The sequence below is a fragment of the Rhyacophila brunnea genome, unplaced genomic scaffold, assembly GCF_057557595.1.
Source record: "Rhyacophila brunnea isolate RB1 unplaced genomic scaffold, BYU_Rbru_1.0 scaffold_8, whole genome shotgun sequence".
Taxonomy (NCBI): domain Eukaryota; kingdom Metazoa; phylum Arthropoda; class Insecta; order Trichoptera; family Rhyacophilidae; genus Rhyacophila; species Rhyacophila brunnea.
In genome coordinates, this window is record NW_028233350.1 from 6,458,867 (window position 1) to 6,477,610 (window position 18,744).

General features: G+C 34.6%; 1 protein-coding gene across 2 annotated transcripts in view; it reads right to left on the bottom strand.

Annotated features, from left to right (window-relative positions):
- Positions 1–3,535: 3,535 nt before the first annotated feature.
- pns (DENN domain containing pinstripe) overlaps positions 3,536–18,744 on the bottom strand; it is a 48,994-nt gene continuing 33,785 nt past the window's right edge. For both annotated transcript variants that reach the window (XM_085958954.1, XM_085958953.1), the window contains 10 exons: positions 16,692–16,854; positions 13,874–14,141; positions 12,062–12,266; positions 10,467–10,717; positions 9,834–9,973; positions 9,622–9,740; positions 8,734–8,948; positions 7,116–7,298; positions 5,471–5,705; positions 3,536–3,834 (listed from right to left, as the gene is read on the bottom strand). In XM_085958954.1, the coding sequence (XP_085815080.1) occupies positions 3,645–3,834; positions 5,471–5,705; positions 7,116–7,298; positions 8,734–8,948; positions 9,622–9,740; positions 9,834–9,973; positions 10,467–10,717; positions 12,062–12,266; positions 13,874–14,141; positions 16,692–16,854 (1,969 nt within the window). In that variant the 3' untranslated portion in view covers positions 3,536–3,644. The remainder of the gene's footprint in view (positions 3,835–5,470; positions 5,706–7,115; positions 7,299–8,733; positions 8,949–9,621; positions 9,741–9,833; positions 9,974–10,466; positions 10,718–12,061; positions 12,267–13,873; positions 14,142–16,691; positions 16,855–18,744) is intronic.

The window sequence follows — 18,744 nt, forward strand, 5'->3', positions numbered from 1 at the left end:
TGGAATATTTTTTATCAGGTTACAAATGGCTTAAAAAATAGTTTTGAATTATTTTGACGTGAAATATTTTTTTGGGATTTATGATACTTGGCTAGAAGAGTATGCAATAAGGTCCATTACCATCAAAATGTCACTTTCGTGAAAAGTGAGGATTACGTCAATTGGCCTGTACAGTGACGACATTATAATATTGTTCAAAAATATTTCCATAATATTAAAATATGTAACAAGAAAAAAATTATATCCCATAATTTATTATACGCAAGGAAGCAATCAAATTTGCTTAATATATATTTTGTATTTTGTAACCATATATCATTATTATTAGACATAAACAAAATAGAAATCAATGACAAAATTAAATTTATCCTATTTTTAATTTTAAACATTACCGTTTATTTTGAGGAGATCAATATTATTATAGGGGATTATTAATATTTTATATATTCTTTTTACAGGTCAATAAACAAAATCAAAACAGCGCTAAACAATGAATAATAATTAAAACTAACACAAATGAGTATTTCAGATTAGCACTGTTAATATCGTTATAAAAAGTTTAAAAAATATTGACTTGGTTGAATAGTCATGTATTCAACTTGTTTTTGGCCACTGAACCATAGTATTCATAGGTTTTATTCCAGTCTTGTCAAATAAAAATAGGTTGGTGCAAGATATTGTAAAATTGAAGTAAATCGAAATGGACGAGGATGTAATATGACATGTCTATTTTCATGGTCAAAATTTAACAGAAAATATGAACATACTCTATGCGTATATACTTGTATATGCGTGTATGCATACTCACGCAATATCTATAACTTGTAAAGCCGCCGAAAGCATATCGTCGTTACGCCTTCAAAATCGGTTATGTGCATAAATTTCACAAAATAGGTTTTTTGCGCCAAAAATTTATAATAATTCCTTCTATACCAAGGAAAAAATATAATGATTATGATATTCAGTGATGTCCCATGGGGGTAGGCAGATTGAGCGTCGCTTGGCGATTTCGTATAGGTTATAATATAAATCGCTACTAAAACTTAGTAATAACGAAAATAGCTTTTCATTAAAAATCAGCTCACTGGTTGGAAACAAAATATATTAATTACTAACATACAAGCTTCATAAAAGGTTTAACAGGACTGTGTTTTTTTCTAGTTCGTGATGTGTATGACTGTATTACCAAGGTAACAAAACCCACTTTTGGTAAAAAATATTTATAAATTTAATTTTGTTTATTTTAGTGGTAAGTATACAATATATTTTGTTAGTATCTAAAATGTATCCATACAACATCTTAGATTTTGGAGTTATGAAAGGATGATATTGTATAAAAATACTGTATAAAAAATGGAGCAGCATTTTGGCGCTGCCTAGGGTCGGCATTTTGTCCAGGGACGTCACTGATGATATTATATTAAGGTATTCTGGAAATGCTTTACAAAATATTTCGATGTTGTAGGTGACAGGTATTGTAATTCGCATTGTTTTTAGCCTCTCCTGTAAAGTTTTGAAAAATACACATAGCCGATTTTGAAGGTATGACGATATGAAAAAATGATTTACAGAAACCGATAATTTAGAATGATAAAAATAAATGTCGACACGTCCGTTATTATTTTGCTTATATTTATTGCAATTAAAGGTTTATCAGCCAATAAAAACAGCCAAATTGCTCAAATTTAAAATTACAATACGATGAAAATAAGTAACCATAGTTAAAACCTCAGAGTAATAATATAAAGAGAGTGGCTATTGTTCGGCAATGAAGCCATATTTCTTGCGTATAACGCACAGTAGAACCTCAATTTTATTATCATTAACTTAACCATGAAACGTTATACGATCATGTTGCTTCTCAGTACGACTACCAAATTTAAACACAACATAGTTAACCTTTTTTTTACTCAATTAAATAAAAATAATTACCACTAACTTTATATTTAACACAAAAACAATAAATTTCAGCAACATGTGCTCGCAGTTTTTAAATGAAAGTAGTGATTCAAATCAATATTTACCAGCAACATTTACAAAAAATATGTAATTCAGCTGTAGAAATTCTATCTTACTCTCAACGCATATTGCAGAGATACAAGCGTGCCCAATGCTTTCGAACCCGCACTTATGGTTTGATTTTATTCAGGCCTTGGTTAAAACCAACCGACTACGCTTGACGCAAACAGGTCATTTACAACAAATATATAATTGTGTTTATCGGTTTTCGAAATTAGGTACCTACGTCATATTACGTATTTGAAAGACACAATACCTTCTCAAATACCCCATTTATATGGATAAAGCTGTTTCAATTTCGTTAAACATACAATATTTGTGCACTAACCTATTGATATTATGTATAATAATATGACATGCAATATTGAAAATATTTATTGTAAACTTCGTCACGACATGCAATGCAAGTGTTTCATCACTTTTTAATTGCAGGAAACAATTATTATCAATTTATAACTGTGGTAAAAGAATTTTATTACATACTTACTATTTTTCTTTAGAGTATGAAAATGTCACATAATGAGTTAACTGATACAATTGACACTTACATTAAAAAAAGATGTTTAATTACTTTTAGTCATAGTTTTTCAATGTTGAAGCTAGACTGACCATAATTTTCTGGAATGAAATGAGAATTTTGAACAAATAACGTGTATTGTATTTCATTTGTTTCTCTCACTCAGGGTCGGCCATGAATGACGTCACACGATTTTCACGAAATCTCTTATATTTAGTCACATTATTTGAACCCTCTCCCTCTCGTTTTAATTGATTGATTCCAGTATAACGTTCTCACAGAATATTTTCTTCTCAGAAAAAAATTAAATTAAATTTTGTTGGATTTGTGACATAAAATTTTCTACACGTCATTATATAAGACGGTGTGATGTCATATATGGACGACTCTTTATGCCAAACTCTCACGGCTAGAGAGTTGCCTCGTCAGTTTCTTCTAAGAATGCTATCCAGTATGGTCCATACTTGAATATCAAAATGTATATGATATAACAGTAATTTTATATGTTTTGATGCCAATACATGTAGGTGGGTATCTTAGCTGTTATTCAATATTAAAAATCAGAATGTGTATAATTTCATTGAATTTGAATTCATGTACCATATACCTACTATTTTAGCAGCCACAATGGCTGATGTGGTAAAGCAGCCATGGATCGCAGGTTCGATCCGTGACTGGGCAACAAAAAATGTTTTTTTAATGTGTTTGATCCAGTGCAAAGATCCGATGGATCGGGCGAATGGCTAACAGTCTATGGTAATAGATTTTTGGGTTTTCACCGCGTGTTCTTCCTTCTTCTTTCCTTGACGTTTCAGGCTCATTGCAGAGGTCATTCTCAAGAGATAATGCATTGATGAAGTGAAGAGAAAACCCAAAAATCTATTACGACAACAAATAGCCTTTATATGGCTAACAGTCTGTTATATATAATATAATCTCTATTCTGTAGAGTCCCATATGCTCTACTTCAGAGAAAATGTTAATTTACTATTTCATTGAATAATTATAACTTAGAATGGTAGAGATAGAAAAAATCATACTATGGTCAGTCTTAGTAAAGCGGATTGCATAAATTATTTCGACACCGTCTATGCCATAGGATGAAAACTTATGTGTACGATAAAATACCCTGAGTGATAGAATTTTCCAGAACAATATTGAACTCGTCTAGAGGCTCCAATATCTGCCGGAGGAAGGTGAGGAGTCCTCTCTTGCGGAGAAAGCTCTGCTCTTCGTACATGTCGGCCGTCACTCGCGTCATGGACATGGGCACCAGCATTCGATGGAGCCAATGTTCTCTGCAAATAACATTTCAAACACTTTATCAACTCCATTATTTACTTACAATCATCGGCATATAACTGTATAAACCACATGAAACTGTAGTGGAAAGTGCACACGGAATTTTTATCATCATTGCAAAACATCCCATCTTCACTTCCACCAAGGTTCTCCACGTAACTACTCACAAAACTACTTACCATTTGCGTAGTGTTTGTGGCATATTTCTTCTTCGGCCATGTTTATATACGTAAAAAATAAAATAACCAAAGTAGGTTATACCTATTTATTATGATCATAGATAATTTTGAAAACACTTTTGAGAAAATATATAACCAATAGAAAAAATCTTTTTTGAAAAATATACTACACCCAGCAGGACTCGAACCTGCGTCTCTCGGGATTCGCGCTCACGCACATCGGCCACAATGCTATAAATATCCTATCCTCTGTGTATAGGAATATGGAAAGTGCTTCAGAGAATATTGTAAGAGCCATTAGCTAAAATTTGTCGCAATTAGATACTGATAGCATTGTGATCGATGTGCGTGGGCGCAAATCCCGAGAGACGCAGGTTCGTTTCCTGCTGGGTGTCATATTGGTTATATATATTCTCGGAAATGTTTTCAAAATTATGTACATTCAATAAAAAGAATGTTACATTCTTATCTTGTGAATTATTCGTTGAATAAAAAGAATAGTTAACTATTTATTATGGCCAATCACTGATGCTTCAAAACCATGGTGTAATTGAATTGAAGTGTCAACAGGCAACTTCTGTTTTATTGTTAATAAAATTTCCATAACAGTGTGGGTGGGTAATTATGTGTACCAGAGACTCAATGAAAGAGTAGTCAAAACGAGAAGTGATCTTTAATAATTACAAGATAAAAAGAACTTTCTATTTACAAAGTTTTTAAATTTTCTGTTGAATCATATAAACTTGACTTGACTAGCTTTAACGCTCAAAAAAAATTGTATTTGATAGAAATAATACTGAAATGTCATTTTGACACCCATATTGATTTCCATAGTAACGCACGTATATATTAATAATTTAGTTGTTAGGAGCCTAGCAACCAATAATAGTGGATTGGATTACAGATTTCTTCCGAAATATCTTTTCATACAAAACAGAATTAACTGAAAATGAATTTAATTCTACTTAAAAATGGCCAAAAGTATTAAAAAATGCATTGGCATTGTGTTCTGATATATTCTATAAGTTTCAAATGTCTAGCTAGTTGGAAAGTTAGTTAAAAATCGATTGCAAGATTTGTACCGGACAAACAACCACCGGACAAATAAGAATGCGACCTAATAAAAACGTTGTAATAAAATAGCTACATTTAACAAGGTCATAATGATGTACTCACGCTGTAGTGCACTCGCTTGTCAACCGAAAGGTCGGTGCTTCGATGTGGACCGTGGCTAATTTTGTTTTTCTATGTTCAGATTGGCTATGACGGTTTTTCATTACACATACACCAGATTCTATTTACCGACGAATTTATTGTTACTACATTATTTATAAAAGTTTCACTTTTAAGATATCCGTTAAAAAACTTCTATGGGAGAAGGCCAAGACGATTGTAGAGCCAAAACAAAAATGCATCCGGCAATATAAATTCAACAACATAAAATTTCTTATACCTTAAACTGAGACATATGAAGAGTTGAAACTTTCCATCCTTCCCCAAGGTGTGGCCAGCGTTGTTAATCTCATCCATCAGATGGCAATAACAGCGCCATATTGTGGTGTGCTCTTGAGACCTGCTGCTGGTCGAATGTGATGAAGAGTGATAGCTGTACACGCCGCTCGAACTGTCGCTCGCTGAATCTACACACTCTTCTGACAGGTTCTGCTCGAAGACTTCCTTCACGCGAACTAATATAAATCATTCAAATGAACAGCTGTACCTTAGAGCTAAAAATGCGGAAGTCACATTTTTATCATTTTTGAGTTAAGGCTATACTTCAGCTGAGGCACGGTCTAAAACAATCGTGACTACACAACACACAGATTGTGCAAACGACGCGTGACGAATAAAACATAATTTGTCGTAAAAATTCAACATGCGTCCATTTAATGTTATGTTTATTGTTATTAAAGTAATAATATTAATATATTCATTCACATGTTTTGTTTTTCGAGTAAATACGTATCATTTTTTTAGTCATCTTTACACGATTTAAGAATTAATTCCTCCGACGCCATCACAAAACAAATTGACGTGCGAACAGGTCGACTATCGCTCTCTGACTGGCAACGTATGCAAAATTACGTCCCATCTATAGCTGAAAATTATTTGCCATTTCACTGAAGTATGCTCTTAAGTATGCAGATTTAAATGTATATTCACATTCTCTTAAGGGGGGACATGCTCGTCGTAGGTCAAAATTGAGTTTTTATTGTATTTTCAAACCATGATCCTGGACACTCCTTAAACGTTGTAGATAATCTATTTATATAATTTTGAAGTCTTATTATCCTTTATATTTATTTTAAACATTTAATGACTGCATAAAGTATTTTTGTTACATAAAATAGTATTCTTTTAAACCTCTCGCTCTAATGTTTTAGAATATAGTCATATTTCGGTACATGAATGTCCAGTGGTGTTAAGATTTTTTACATTTATTAATTTTTAAACGCATTTATAAAACCATTAGTATAATTTATGACGAGATAATTTTAGTAAAATATTCACGATAAAAAATTATATTGATAATCTCTGTGATCCCAAATTTGACAAGAATTAGGCATTTTATTATTCAAAAAATCGGCAAGATTAACACATTTGAAGATAATTCTAAAGATACTCATTATAAGCTATGTCTTTGACCATTCAAGTGTGATAAACATCCTACGAATAATGATTGCTTTATAATAATTATTGACCTAAGAATAAGGTAGTGTTTTTTTGAAATACGCCATTTCTTTTGGCATTCCCCAGTGGTTAAGCTACAACATACGGCCGTAGCCATAAATTGACAAACTATAATTAAAATAGGGAGTAAGTAAAAAAGTTAAAAGGTATCAATTTTCAATTTTTTGAGACGTTTTTTGTTTCCCCTGAAAATTTTAATTAATTGACTTCCGCGGTGTTGTTTCTTAAGCGACGATATATTCAAAGATGTAAAATCTTAATACAATCTAAATATCCTTGAGTTTACCTCTGCCCGCTGAACCAAAAAGTTAACTATTTGCCACTTAACAAAATATATTAGCCGACCCTTGATTTAATCTAACATCAACACGATATGACAATAGTATTGCATCAATAATAATTCTTACCAAAATAGTCCCAGATGAATAAATTTCTTCCGAATAGCCGACTAGACTTGAAGCCACACAGGAAGGCTTGCTCGAGACATTTGACCAAGCCGTTTTCCCCGCAAAGTAATATACTCAACGAGTTCACATCCTTTTCTCGTTTTGACCGGTAATGCCATTTCACGATGGCATTCACGCAGTCACCTAGAGAGAAAAAAACAGAGTATTTGCAAACAATTGAGGTAGTGAAGGATTGAATTGGAATATATAATAGGTAGGAAGGATTGATCGACACAAATGCACCGGTGAACATGTAGAGGTTTTACCTAACTGTACAACTGACACGTTATTGTATGTCCTCATGTTTAGAGCATAGACAATGGCGAATCGGAAATAACAGTTGTCTAAATACCTTGAATCTATGTAGAGGCCACAAGGCGCTCAGCCCTTTTCCAAATTATCAAGTTAAACCTTTACACTCAAAACATAGTTTAATATAACATGCATGCTATCTGCCGTGTAATAACCACTAATGTATTTGTGCCATATAAACGACACAAATACCAACTTGTGTTTTCCTTCAACACTGCCCATACAATATCACATGTCACATACAAAATCAACCGTCTCAATATAAAATAATAACAGGGGTAGTTGACGAAACAAATAACTACACCCTTATAAACAAGTTGAGTAAATTGGCTTCAAAGTTAAATAAATGCGATTGTAAGTTCTACGTAACTGTTTCCAACATTCTGTAAATGAGGTATTTCTATTAAATGACCCATTATTACTATTCCAAGAAAAAAATATTGATATTTCATCATGTTTATAATACTCTTTTCACCACGGAGCATGTAATTACTATTTAATTACCACATTTAAATAACATGCTAATTATATCGAATGGCCAACTAATGAGGGCACAACAGCTTTGTTGTCAGCGGTGAAAAGGTTTTAATGTTTTTAGTGTTTGAAGGAGGACGAGGACAAGGTATAAAATGCGTATAACTTTTCATACAAAGTTTGATTCCCATTTCCCATATAAATATGTGTGGTTATGTAAAAACTGCTCGTAACTCAATAATTCAGCCACATAGGGTCAAAAAAACGTCTCAGTTTATCGAAATTTTGAGTTACGCATGGTACTGGACATAAAATAACATATTATTATGTTTAGTTACGAATTCAACAGACAAAAGATAGTTCAATATTATGTATGTTCTGAAAACACTTTCTTTCTAATATCGGTGGAATGTAATTTTGTAAAACTGTAAAGTAGACAAAAATGACATCCGTTTCGTTGACCCAAAGGGGCCGAATTGTACTTATTTATTATAAATAAAAAATTAATAATTCTTTGACAGATATTGTGTTAACAGCCTACGAGAAAGATACAATCACAAAGTGTTTGGGTTGTAGAGAGATTCCTCCACCGTCTTACATTTGAAAGTGGGTAAGCCAAGTTTAAAAGATGGAAGAATAGACCAGAAAGGAAAAGGAGGGTCAAGAGCCTTAATATGTGATATAGTTGAACTGTATACAAAGAGACACAGAATTCAATTTCTGGGCTTGGTTAAGCCCATATTGTGTTATAGTACAGAGCCAATAATGAAGTAGGAAAAATAGTTATAATTACCGATCATATGTTGCACAGTAGACGGAGATAGGTGTGTCGTGACAGGTGCGGCTGGACTGGAGGGGGCGGCGTTAGAAGAAGAAGCATGCTCCTGTCCTCTCGAAGACCCGCCTCCTGACCGCCCTGTGCCACGGCCGCTTATCAGTTGAGCGACCAACAGACGCTCTGTGGACCCATCGTCGACACCCCGACCCAACCAACGATTGCATGGAAACCTATCATATAATAACGCACAACATGTAATCTATCAAATGAAATCTATTGAAATAAGTATTTGTTTCACTAGCAGTTTTACCAACTGTCATTGATTAAAATATGCTTGACAGGGTAATAAAAAATTGTTATATATACTATTTTCTCATATTTTAAAAATCTCCAGAAATCTTAAAAGATAATAGTCTGTTTACATGTATTATCGCAGCCATAACAAGAAAATGCTTGTGTAAACACGTATTATCATACATGTTCTAAGCTTGCATGCATGGATCAAAAAAGTTCAGCGGCTTCTGAATATTCACGCGATAGTTGGAGCTTATATGACGTTTGAGTATGCACAGTAGAACGATAGTGGTGAACCTGCCGGAAAAAATACAAACTACACCGTGCAGAGCATTTTGACGTTTAACAATTTTCACAACCTATCAAATAGCACCATACAACAACGTCTCCCTTACAATTGAAGAATGAGATTGGTGAGACAGTCAGCAGTTTTACGTGTAAACAGTAATTATTATCTCAATAGTTTAATTTACACATTATTGGTGCCAGTAAATCCATGCATGTTCCACTGCTCGATACTAACCCTCCATCTTAGAGTTTCACGTTTACGATAGCAACCACCATTATAACGGAGTTTAACTAAGTTAACGCTAATCAATCAACTCTTACCGATAAGTATGTCCAGTGACTTCATTTCGAATGAATATATTTTCCAACATCCACCTTGGCGACAATCCTGAATTATCATGCCCAATTCGTAACGTAGTAAGGATGCCCAGGTTTTTATGCTGAAATCATAAAAATTATGACAAAACCGTCGAATAAGAAAGTATGATCCAAATAATAATAACTAATTTCATTAATAGACTGTGTCAACATACATGAAAAACAAATTCCATTGTGTTACGAGGGATCGGTATCTGCTGGGTCTCTCCGTTAGTTCCAGAAACAGCCACCCAACAGTTTGCTGTTGTGGCGCTAGCTTTTCGGGAAGGCGTGATGACAACACGGTACGGTAATTCTATAGAGGAAAACAAAATAAAATATAGTACTATTCGGTATAATAGAAGAATCTTTGGGGCTGTTCAAGAAAGTGGCATTTGGAGGTCAATGTATAATGTGGAGCTATATACACTTTATAGGGGCGAAAACATCACGTGGCATATGAAAATGCAGAGACTGCGCTAGATCGGCCATATGCATAGAATGCTGGAGGATATACTGGAGAAGCGGGCTATGTACGCAACCCTCGATGTTATTTATTTTCGCCGCAAGGCTGCATGTGCATTTTGCCAAAAAATGCGTCAATTTCAAATAAAATCAAACTGGTTCTGCTTTGGTCAATTCATCACAACTACAATAATACATTGATTTACACGTATTATTGATGTTATTACAATGGCAACACTGTACCTTCCTATAATAATACCTATATATAATTTTGAATAATTTCGAGATTTTACAAAAACACATAAATGCATACAAAGTTTGAAGACGTAAAAGTGATATCTTACTGGTCATAGGGTATGTGTTGGTGAAGCAGTAGTAATCCACAGCGTTGAGGGTGAGCAGATGGTAGAGGAATTGTTCTCTCTCGTCTTCACAGCGTAGAAACGAGGTACGCTTGTACTGGGACTTCAACAGAGCCGTATCCGCCAACAGAACTTTTAAATGCTTCGATAGCAGTTTTTTTTCAAGTGAAAGTCGAACCCAGGCACGTGCATAGCCGATTTCAGTTTTGATGTCGGACATTGCTTGAATATTCCTAGAATAATAAATATTATTAAGTTGTCTGGAATGATATATCGGAAATTAATGTAAAAAAAAATTATTATTAATTATTAAACTATTATCATCATCACCAGCCGGGGTCGATCCAGCTGGATGAAGGCCTCCCTTAGCTCCCTCACTCATCTCGGTCCCTAGTTATTCGCTACCACGTACATTCACCGAACTATGAGTTCGTTTATCCAGTGGGTTTTAGGGTGTTCCTATGGGCGTTTACTGCCCCTCGGGTACCATTGTATGACGCCATTTGTCCAGCAGTTATCCACTCGCCGAACGACATGACATTGCTATTTCATCTGCTTAGCGACTTCTATCACATCTTATCTACTTCCTTATTCATTGGTTTCATTAGTGTTTACGTGTAATGCCCGACATGCACTATTCCATGCCATGTTGCGCTACTCGTAATTTAACCTTTTCTGCACTTTACGCTGAACTATTGTAAACATTATTAATTAAATAAAAATATGGCTTTATATTACCATCTGAAACGACAATAGGCCGGACTGTTGAATAAATGCAGTCATACTCAAGGATACTAGTTAACCACAGTGCCGCCCTAAAAACCCACTGGATAGACGAACTCACTAAATTCAGCAGATTTACAGACAATTCTGTAAACCATGTGCGGCTCAAATCTCACATCTTTCGCTGTCCGGATGAACGCTCTTATCGTTTGAGCTATCGGTTTACCTATAACTCATGCAAAAAAATGTAATATTTACACCATCGGTGATATATCAAATATCACTAAGATAAGATGATCAGCATCATAATTAAGTGTCGAGCCACACCGGGCGACTCTGGTCGCGAGACCAGTCGCGCAACTGGTCTCTTCGGGCGATTTACTCGGGCGACTTGCCGGCGACCAGAGAGGCAGCCAATAATAATAATAATGAATGTATGTCAATTATGCAAAAAATGCGGCGTGGCTGCCGGCGACTGGTCGCCTAGTGTGGCAGCGCTCAATACATAGCTATATGTTTTCATACATCACTACTGATCGCCAGACCAGAGAGACCGGGAGACCAGACCGAGCGCACGAATGACATTTTACTGATCGCGCGACTTTATTGCTTGCGCGATTACTGGGCGACCAGGTGTGGCATGCTCCATATAACTGCATGCATGGGTCTGGTCTCGGCGACTGGTCTGCCGACCAGAGTCGTCCAGTGTGGCTCGGCACTAAATCGAGGTAACAATATTACTAACATGACTTATATTATATAGATGGTGCCAGGATTTAGCCAAATTTATTTATGACGACTTCTATTTATGGTTAAGAATGTCAAAATCTCATTTTATCAAAGTCTTTCCTCACCTCATGTCAAATGTCAAACTTTCCGGTAAAGGTCTCAAGGGTGAGGGGTTGGGCGGCTTTCGCTCAAGAGTACTGGACCTAGAACTCCCACTGAGCCTGTCTCGGGAGCTGTCCCGGGAACTTGCACGGGAACTGTCACGGGATCTGTTTGGTGACTGCCCTTTTTGACTGCTCGCTTCAGAATCCAGCGCCACCGATGATAGATCTTTGAAACAATCAGGTCATACTATCAATATAAGATCTTATAAGAATAGTTTTATTGACTGCTGTTGAAATATATTAATATTGACATCTTAATATTGAGAGATCAAAATCAAAAGGGCATTAAGGCAGGTTTGGATTAGTCGAGTAATTTAGTCGAGTGGCGAGTAATTTAGTAAGTAAACGTGTAAGAACAGAAAAATTTAGTCGAGTAATTTAGTAAAATCATTAAATTTAGTCGAGTCAATCCATTTTGTTCTAATTTTTCGGTTGAGTAGTGACCCCCACCACCTCTCACTAATTACTAAACAGGCCACGAGACAAGTCTGAATACGTTATCTTTAGTCAAGTTCAATAGTTGTCGTAGAATTTCTGCCTCCAATTCTTCTATTATATCCATTATAAATGAAGTTATTAACTTATTTATTTTTTGAACATACTTAATTTGAAAACACTCAAACCGAATTCGAATTCTGCTATACCTATTCATATTTTTATAAAAAAAGAAAATGGTGTGTGTACTTATGTACACGCGTTAGAAGTTATACTTCTTTGGCGTAACAAAACAAAAACAAAACTTGTGATAAACTAGATTCTTTGACTAGCTCTTAATTATCTTGTTAAATTACACACTCAAGAAAAAAGAACCGCTTATTGGAACGCCGTTGGTTTATTTCGATACACTTTAACATATATTACTAAATTATATAATGGATTCTCGTTGTTTTTATTTTTAAAGTACCAACTCTCACTGTGACGTTTAATAGTTTGTTTACGTATGGAATTGCAAATGTCCGACAATAATAAATTCGCTGCCTAGGCAATGGAATAATTCTCAACTATAATATTATACTGTATAATCATCACAATTGCAGTATCATACTGTGGCGTAAAGGTAGTGCGTTCGGATGATAACCGAACAATCGGTGGTTCGAATCCAATCGAGTGCGTTTTTTTTCATGTGAAAAAATAAATTATGTGTTACATGTCACATGCCAAAAATACACTCTGATCTGATTTCCCAAACGCGCCAAAAGAAGTATAACTTCAAAAAGATTTTTTTTTATTGGTTATATATTTCTCAGAAGTGTTTTTGAATTATGTATGTTTAATAAAATGAATGTTACATTCTTCAATCTTGTGAATTATTCGTTGAATAAAATATATAGTTATTTATTTATTTTTGCTTTGTTACGCCGTGCTCTGTTCATTTTGACACGTCACTCACTAATGTACTGTGTTTGGACACTTTTCAATTACTACATCATTCAGTGGTAACTAAATCACTCGCCACTCGACTGAACTACTTGACTAATCCGAACCGGCCTTTAGGGTCATTATTTCGAAAATGATCCATTTATGTCATAAGAGTGAGTCAGCGAGACATTCCATGACAAAGTAACTATTTTTGGCAGGGTTATTTAGTGTAAAATATATAATGAAACTCTTTTTAATAATCTACGTACAATCCAAACGTTTCCTTAGAACACACCAGGCCAAAGCTATCCAAGTAAGCGTGGAAAGAAAGTTAATTTTGTTAGTACAGTCGAGTATTTTTTAAAAATTATAGCTTAAAATAAAAACCCACGCAGACATGAATAGAAACATTACCCGGTGTCAAAAAATTAGGATCGATGGGCTTCGATGTATCATTACACTGCTCCAATTCTTGGAAATTGGTGAGGTGCATCCACAGGGCAGACTTTCCAAATTTGTGCTGCAAGCCGTGCGACCATATTCTCTCCAGGAGATCGCACAGAGAAGCTATCATGGTGTTCTCTTCGATGCCGACGATGGACACCTCCACTCCCAGGCCGAGGTCTACGGCTTCCGAACCCATCTTTTCTAGCAGCATCTTTTTCGTTTTGCTTTTACAATCCTAAGAAAAAGATATAACAATGTATTATAATTGTTATATTATATTGCTTCACAAATTCAGTGTTGTGATTCTTTGGTTTTTATAAATTACCATTGTGAACAATTATATAAAGAATCAATATCATTTCTCATTGAAAAGTTATATAACGGTAGTTTTACTATTATATTTTATCGATATATTTCGATCTTACGCTTATGGATCAAAAAACAAAATTATGAATGCTAATTATTGTTAATCTGAGGCCATCAACAGTCGACACTGCGAATACTGATCATAGTTAGAGTTATTACTTACACTCTCCAATGCATTAAACTCTTTATGGTAAATGATTATTATTTCATAATCAAAAAGACGTTATCAAGTTAATGAAAGCAAATAAAATGTTCAATCGATTTTTTTTGTTTACTGCATTTTATTTGAAGTATGAGCAAGTAGTACTACAATCGGAGTTCACGAAACTTTGCACTGCAGCATGTGACCTGACTCTTGAAGAAGCACAGTAAAAACTCATTAATTAACTCATGTTTCGCAGCACTATTCTTTAAAGATTAAAATCATAATCAAACTCAAACATCAGCTGTTTTGTACATGGTGCTGCATATATTTAAAATTATAATATTCTCAAGGTGTAATTATTTAAAGATATTAATAATATCAATATAATAACGCCTGTACACGTGCATGGATTACTTGCAGCAATAGTGTGTATTTTAAACTATCGCGATAGTAACTGTTTACACGTAACAGTGCTGACTATCTCGTCTATCTCATTCTTCAAGAGTAAGTGTGAGGCCTCAGTGCCAGCGTTCGGCGCAGCGTTGAGCGTTCTGCGCAACTCAAACGTATAACCGTATAAATGTATAACCAAAAAAAGACATTGTCTACGAACATTTTCACACACGGTTATACGTTTGAGTTGCGCAAAACGCTCAACGCTGCGCCGAACGCTGCCACTCAGGACGTACACTAAGCGAGACGCGATGTTGTCACTTTATAGTACAATTTGGCAAGTAGTGAAAATCGGTTAACTACAAAATGACTGCGCGGCGTAGTTCGTTTTTTACCGGCAGGTTCGCCACTAGCGTTCTACAGGCGCAGATATCGAACAAATCAAACTGTCACATGAAAACTCAGAAGCTTCCGAGCTTGCTTGATTCGTGCATGCATAATACAATTTATGTTTACATGTGCATTTTCTTGTTATGGACGCGATAATATGTACCATCAGCAGTAGATCCATGCACGTTGGAGGTGGGAAAACTGGTCGATTTTGAAGACTAAGTATACTTACTACCAGTATAAAAAAATACTTAGTATCGAAACTTGTTCCAAAATACTTTTGGAATACTATATAGAGCGTTTGGCGTGTGTATGCGACATAAGTCTCATACTCAACTGGAACTAAAACCAACTCCATATTAGTATTTAAAATATCGGCTTCAATGGAATCGCTAAAAGCACACTGAGCTAGGCTTTTCGAAATGGCCATTTATTATAAAATTTAAAACATATTTTAAATTTATGAGTTGTTTTTCTGTTAGGAAATAATATTCTTGTTAACAAAAATGAATATCAGTTATTTTTTTTATTTTAAACATGTTTTGAACCGTCATAACAAGCCTGTGTCATCTCACCACTGTGCTGTGACACAAAATTTATGACCAATTCGCACTGTGAGTGTAAAACCAAGGCATCTGCAAATTTTTCAATTTCCAGATTAAATGCAAAACAACTGCAAAAGTCGTGAACTTGATAATGTAGAAGTAAAGTAACTGAAAGAACATGCAATATAATGTAGATATAAACCAAATATTATGGTTTTTTTTAGAAACTCCATTTCTCCTAACAAAACAAAGACTTCCAAAATATGTCTTGCAGATGCCTTGGTTTTACACTCACGGTGCGAATTGTTCATACCGATACCACAGTTCAATAGGGGAACAACTCAAAATTTAAAGGTTTTGAGTTAAGAATGCCATTCGATGTAGAAAGGTCTTCTCTTTATAATTCAGCAAAAAAAATAATCAAAAATATCTTCAATGTGTCATAAAAACGAATAACCCTGTCTGAGATTAATCAGTAATTCCGTTATATAATCAAATTTATTGGTTAATTGTTTATTTAAATGTACAATTTCATTGTGCATTGATGAATTCCACTAAATTAAATATTAAAAAAAATACACTTTCATCGAAATCAAGGCTTTAAAATTAAAATGAGAATTGCTGCAAAAAATTCAAAATCCATTATTTTGGAACAAGGTTTTATGAGTTGTTCCCCTATTGAACTGGGGTATCGATACAATGGAATGCAATAGACTAAACTGGCAAGCGACTCGCGATGATATCATCACAAGTTTTTTGGGCCACATATACTGAGTATGGGTAGTTTCATCCGAGACTTGAGTACACAAACTGGTGACAGTATTTCCAACTCACCTCTAATGAACGTGTAAAGAAGGTATAATGTTGAGTAACTTAAAATTAATCTCTTAATGAAAGTAGCTTTGGTATAGAAGTTATAGGTATTATAGCATTTATCTTAAATTACCTTTAGCAATTTTTCTACGAAAGTTTTATTGTTCTGTGCGATGGCGGCGGGCGTCGATTCGGTAGACAACTTACGGCCAATGTCAGCGTTTACATTTTCCAAAGAGATCTCTTTTGCCTGCCACTTCATACCTCCGGTTTTAACTCTCCGTAAACTATTTGTTCTGTAAACAAATTACTCTTAGATTAAACTACAATAATTTTTTTATCTTCAAAATTAGTTTATCACAAGATATCAGTGGCAAAGGGTGGAGGTAGGTTGTTGACATCCGTCATAAATAGTGCACACTAAACTTTGTCAGTCATACTTATTTGTTTTCATTGTACTAAGAATACAAATTGCAGATAGTATTGGTTAGTTTTTAAAATTTAATTAAATCCTGCCGAAACCAAACCATAATAAAGTAGAGGATGGTAGTGGTGGAGATTCTGAGATACTTATTTGTTTTCACTGAACTAACAATACATCTTGCAGATGGTTTATAAAATTCAATTAAGCCATGCCTATCCAAGCGATAATACAGTCGAACTTTGTTCTTACGAGGAAGATGGGACCGACTGAATTTTCTCGTTATAAACATTACTTGTTATATAACATTTTTCGCGCCACATTCTATTAAAGCATAGAACATAAAACTCTGAAAACCATCGTAAAAATCCCCGAAACAAGCATGGCATTCATAAACTACAAAAGTTGTTTATTATAATGAAGTGCTGAGACGCCGGCACTGGTAGGTACCTACTGACTTCACAAAGCTTGGATTTTTTACATGCAATTTCAACCATATGCGTGGATACTTTTTCCATGTTGTCGGCGAAAACACCTATTAGGTACTTAGACACTTAACTAGTGTCATAAACGTAAACGTAATCCGATCACGGCGGCATTGGTCTAGTTAACTGCCCTGTCGGATTTTATTGCTTAGGGTCAAAAATGTTGTTTTTAAACGGTCGGCACATTAACAGTTTTCCTCGGTATACCTGAGAAGTAGCCCGTTATAAAAGTGAATAAATGTATGGAGAAAATCAAAACCAAAATGTCAACGAATGTTTCCTCATTACATCCGAGATCTCGTTATTTCCGTGATTGTAATAACCAAGTTCGACTGTAGATAAAAAATATTCTTCTATCTATAAAATATCTAAAACTATGCCATTAAATTATACATAACTAAACTTTAGATATTTTATAGATAGAAGAATATTTTTTATCTATTGTGGTTTGGTTTAGCCAGGGTTTAATCGAATATTAAAAACTATTTGTAATTTGTCTTCTTTTTCTTCTTCTTTGGCCATATCCTCCCCTTAGCTAGAGTATTTGGACACCATGGAGCGCCTACAATAATACCTGTCGCTAACCAGTCTTCTTGCGTCTTTCCAGGTCATAACAGCATCACATAGCTCCGCTGTATACACTCTATAGATAGTATTTAGCGGCCTTCCATGACGCCGGAATCCTTGTATTCTTAGTTCAATGAAAACAGGGGTGTATTATTTTTGTCAGATCTCCACACCCTACATCTACTATTATAATGTGGTCTAGGCAGGGATTAATTGAATTTTAAAAACTAACTAATTCCAGTTGCAATTTATATTCTTAGCTCAATGAAAACAAATGCTTATGACTGACAAAATGTATTGTGCACTATTTATGTCGGATTCCACAGTCTACCTCCACCCTTCGCCACTGCCATATATAATATATATTGTAATATGCTTAATGACATACATTTTGCACAGTGTGATTTTATCAATAACCCCAAAAACACAGTATTGATAATAATTATTATAGTTAGGTAACTCAAATGTAAATTTCGGTACTCATACTTGATAAAGCTCACCATGTGAACAAAACACGTACCTATCGTAAAGCAATCTTTATATGTAGTGAATTTACCAAGTGATTACTACTTGGTAAATAATGAATCACTTAAAAGGGTTAAAACCCTTTCACTGCCTGAAACAAGATATATCCTATACTCGTTAGTACCTAATCAAATAATTGAGGCTTCTAATTCCAAAAAGCGATAAGTCCACATTTGGTCAAAATCGAG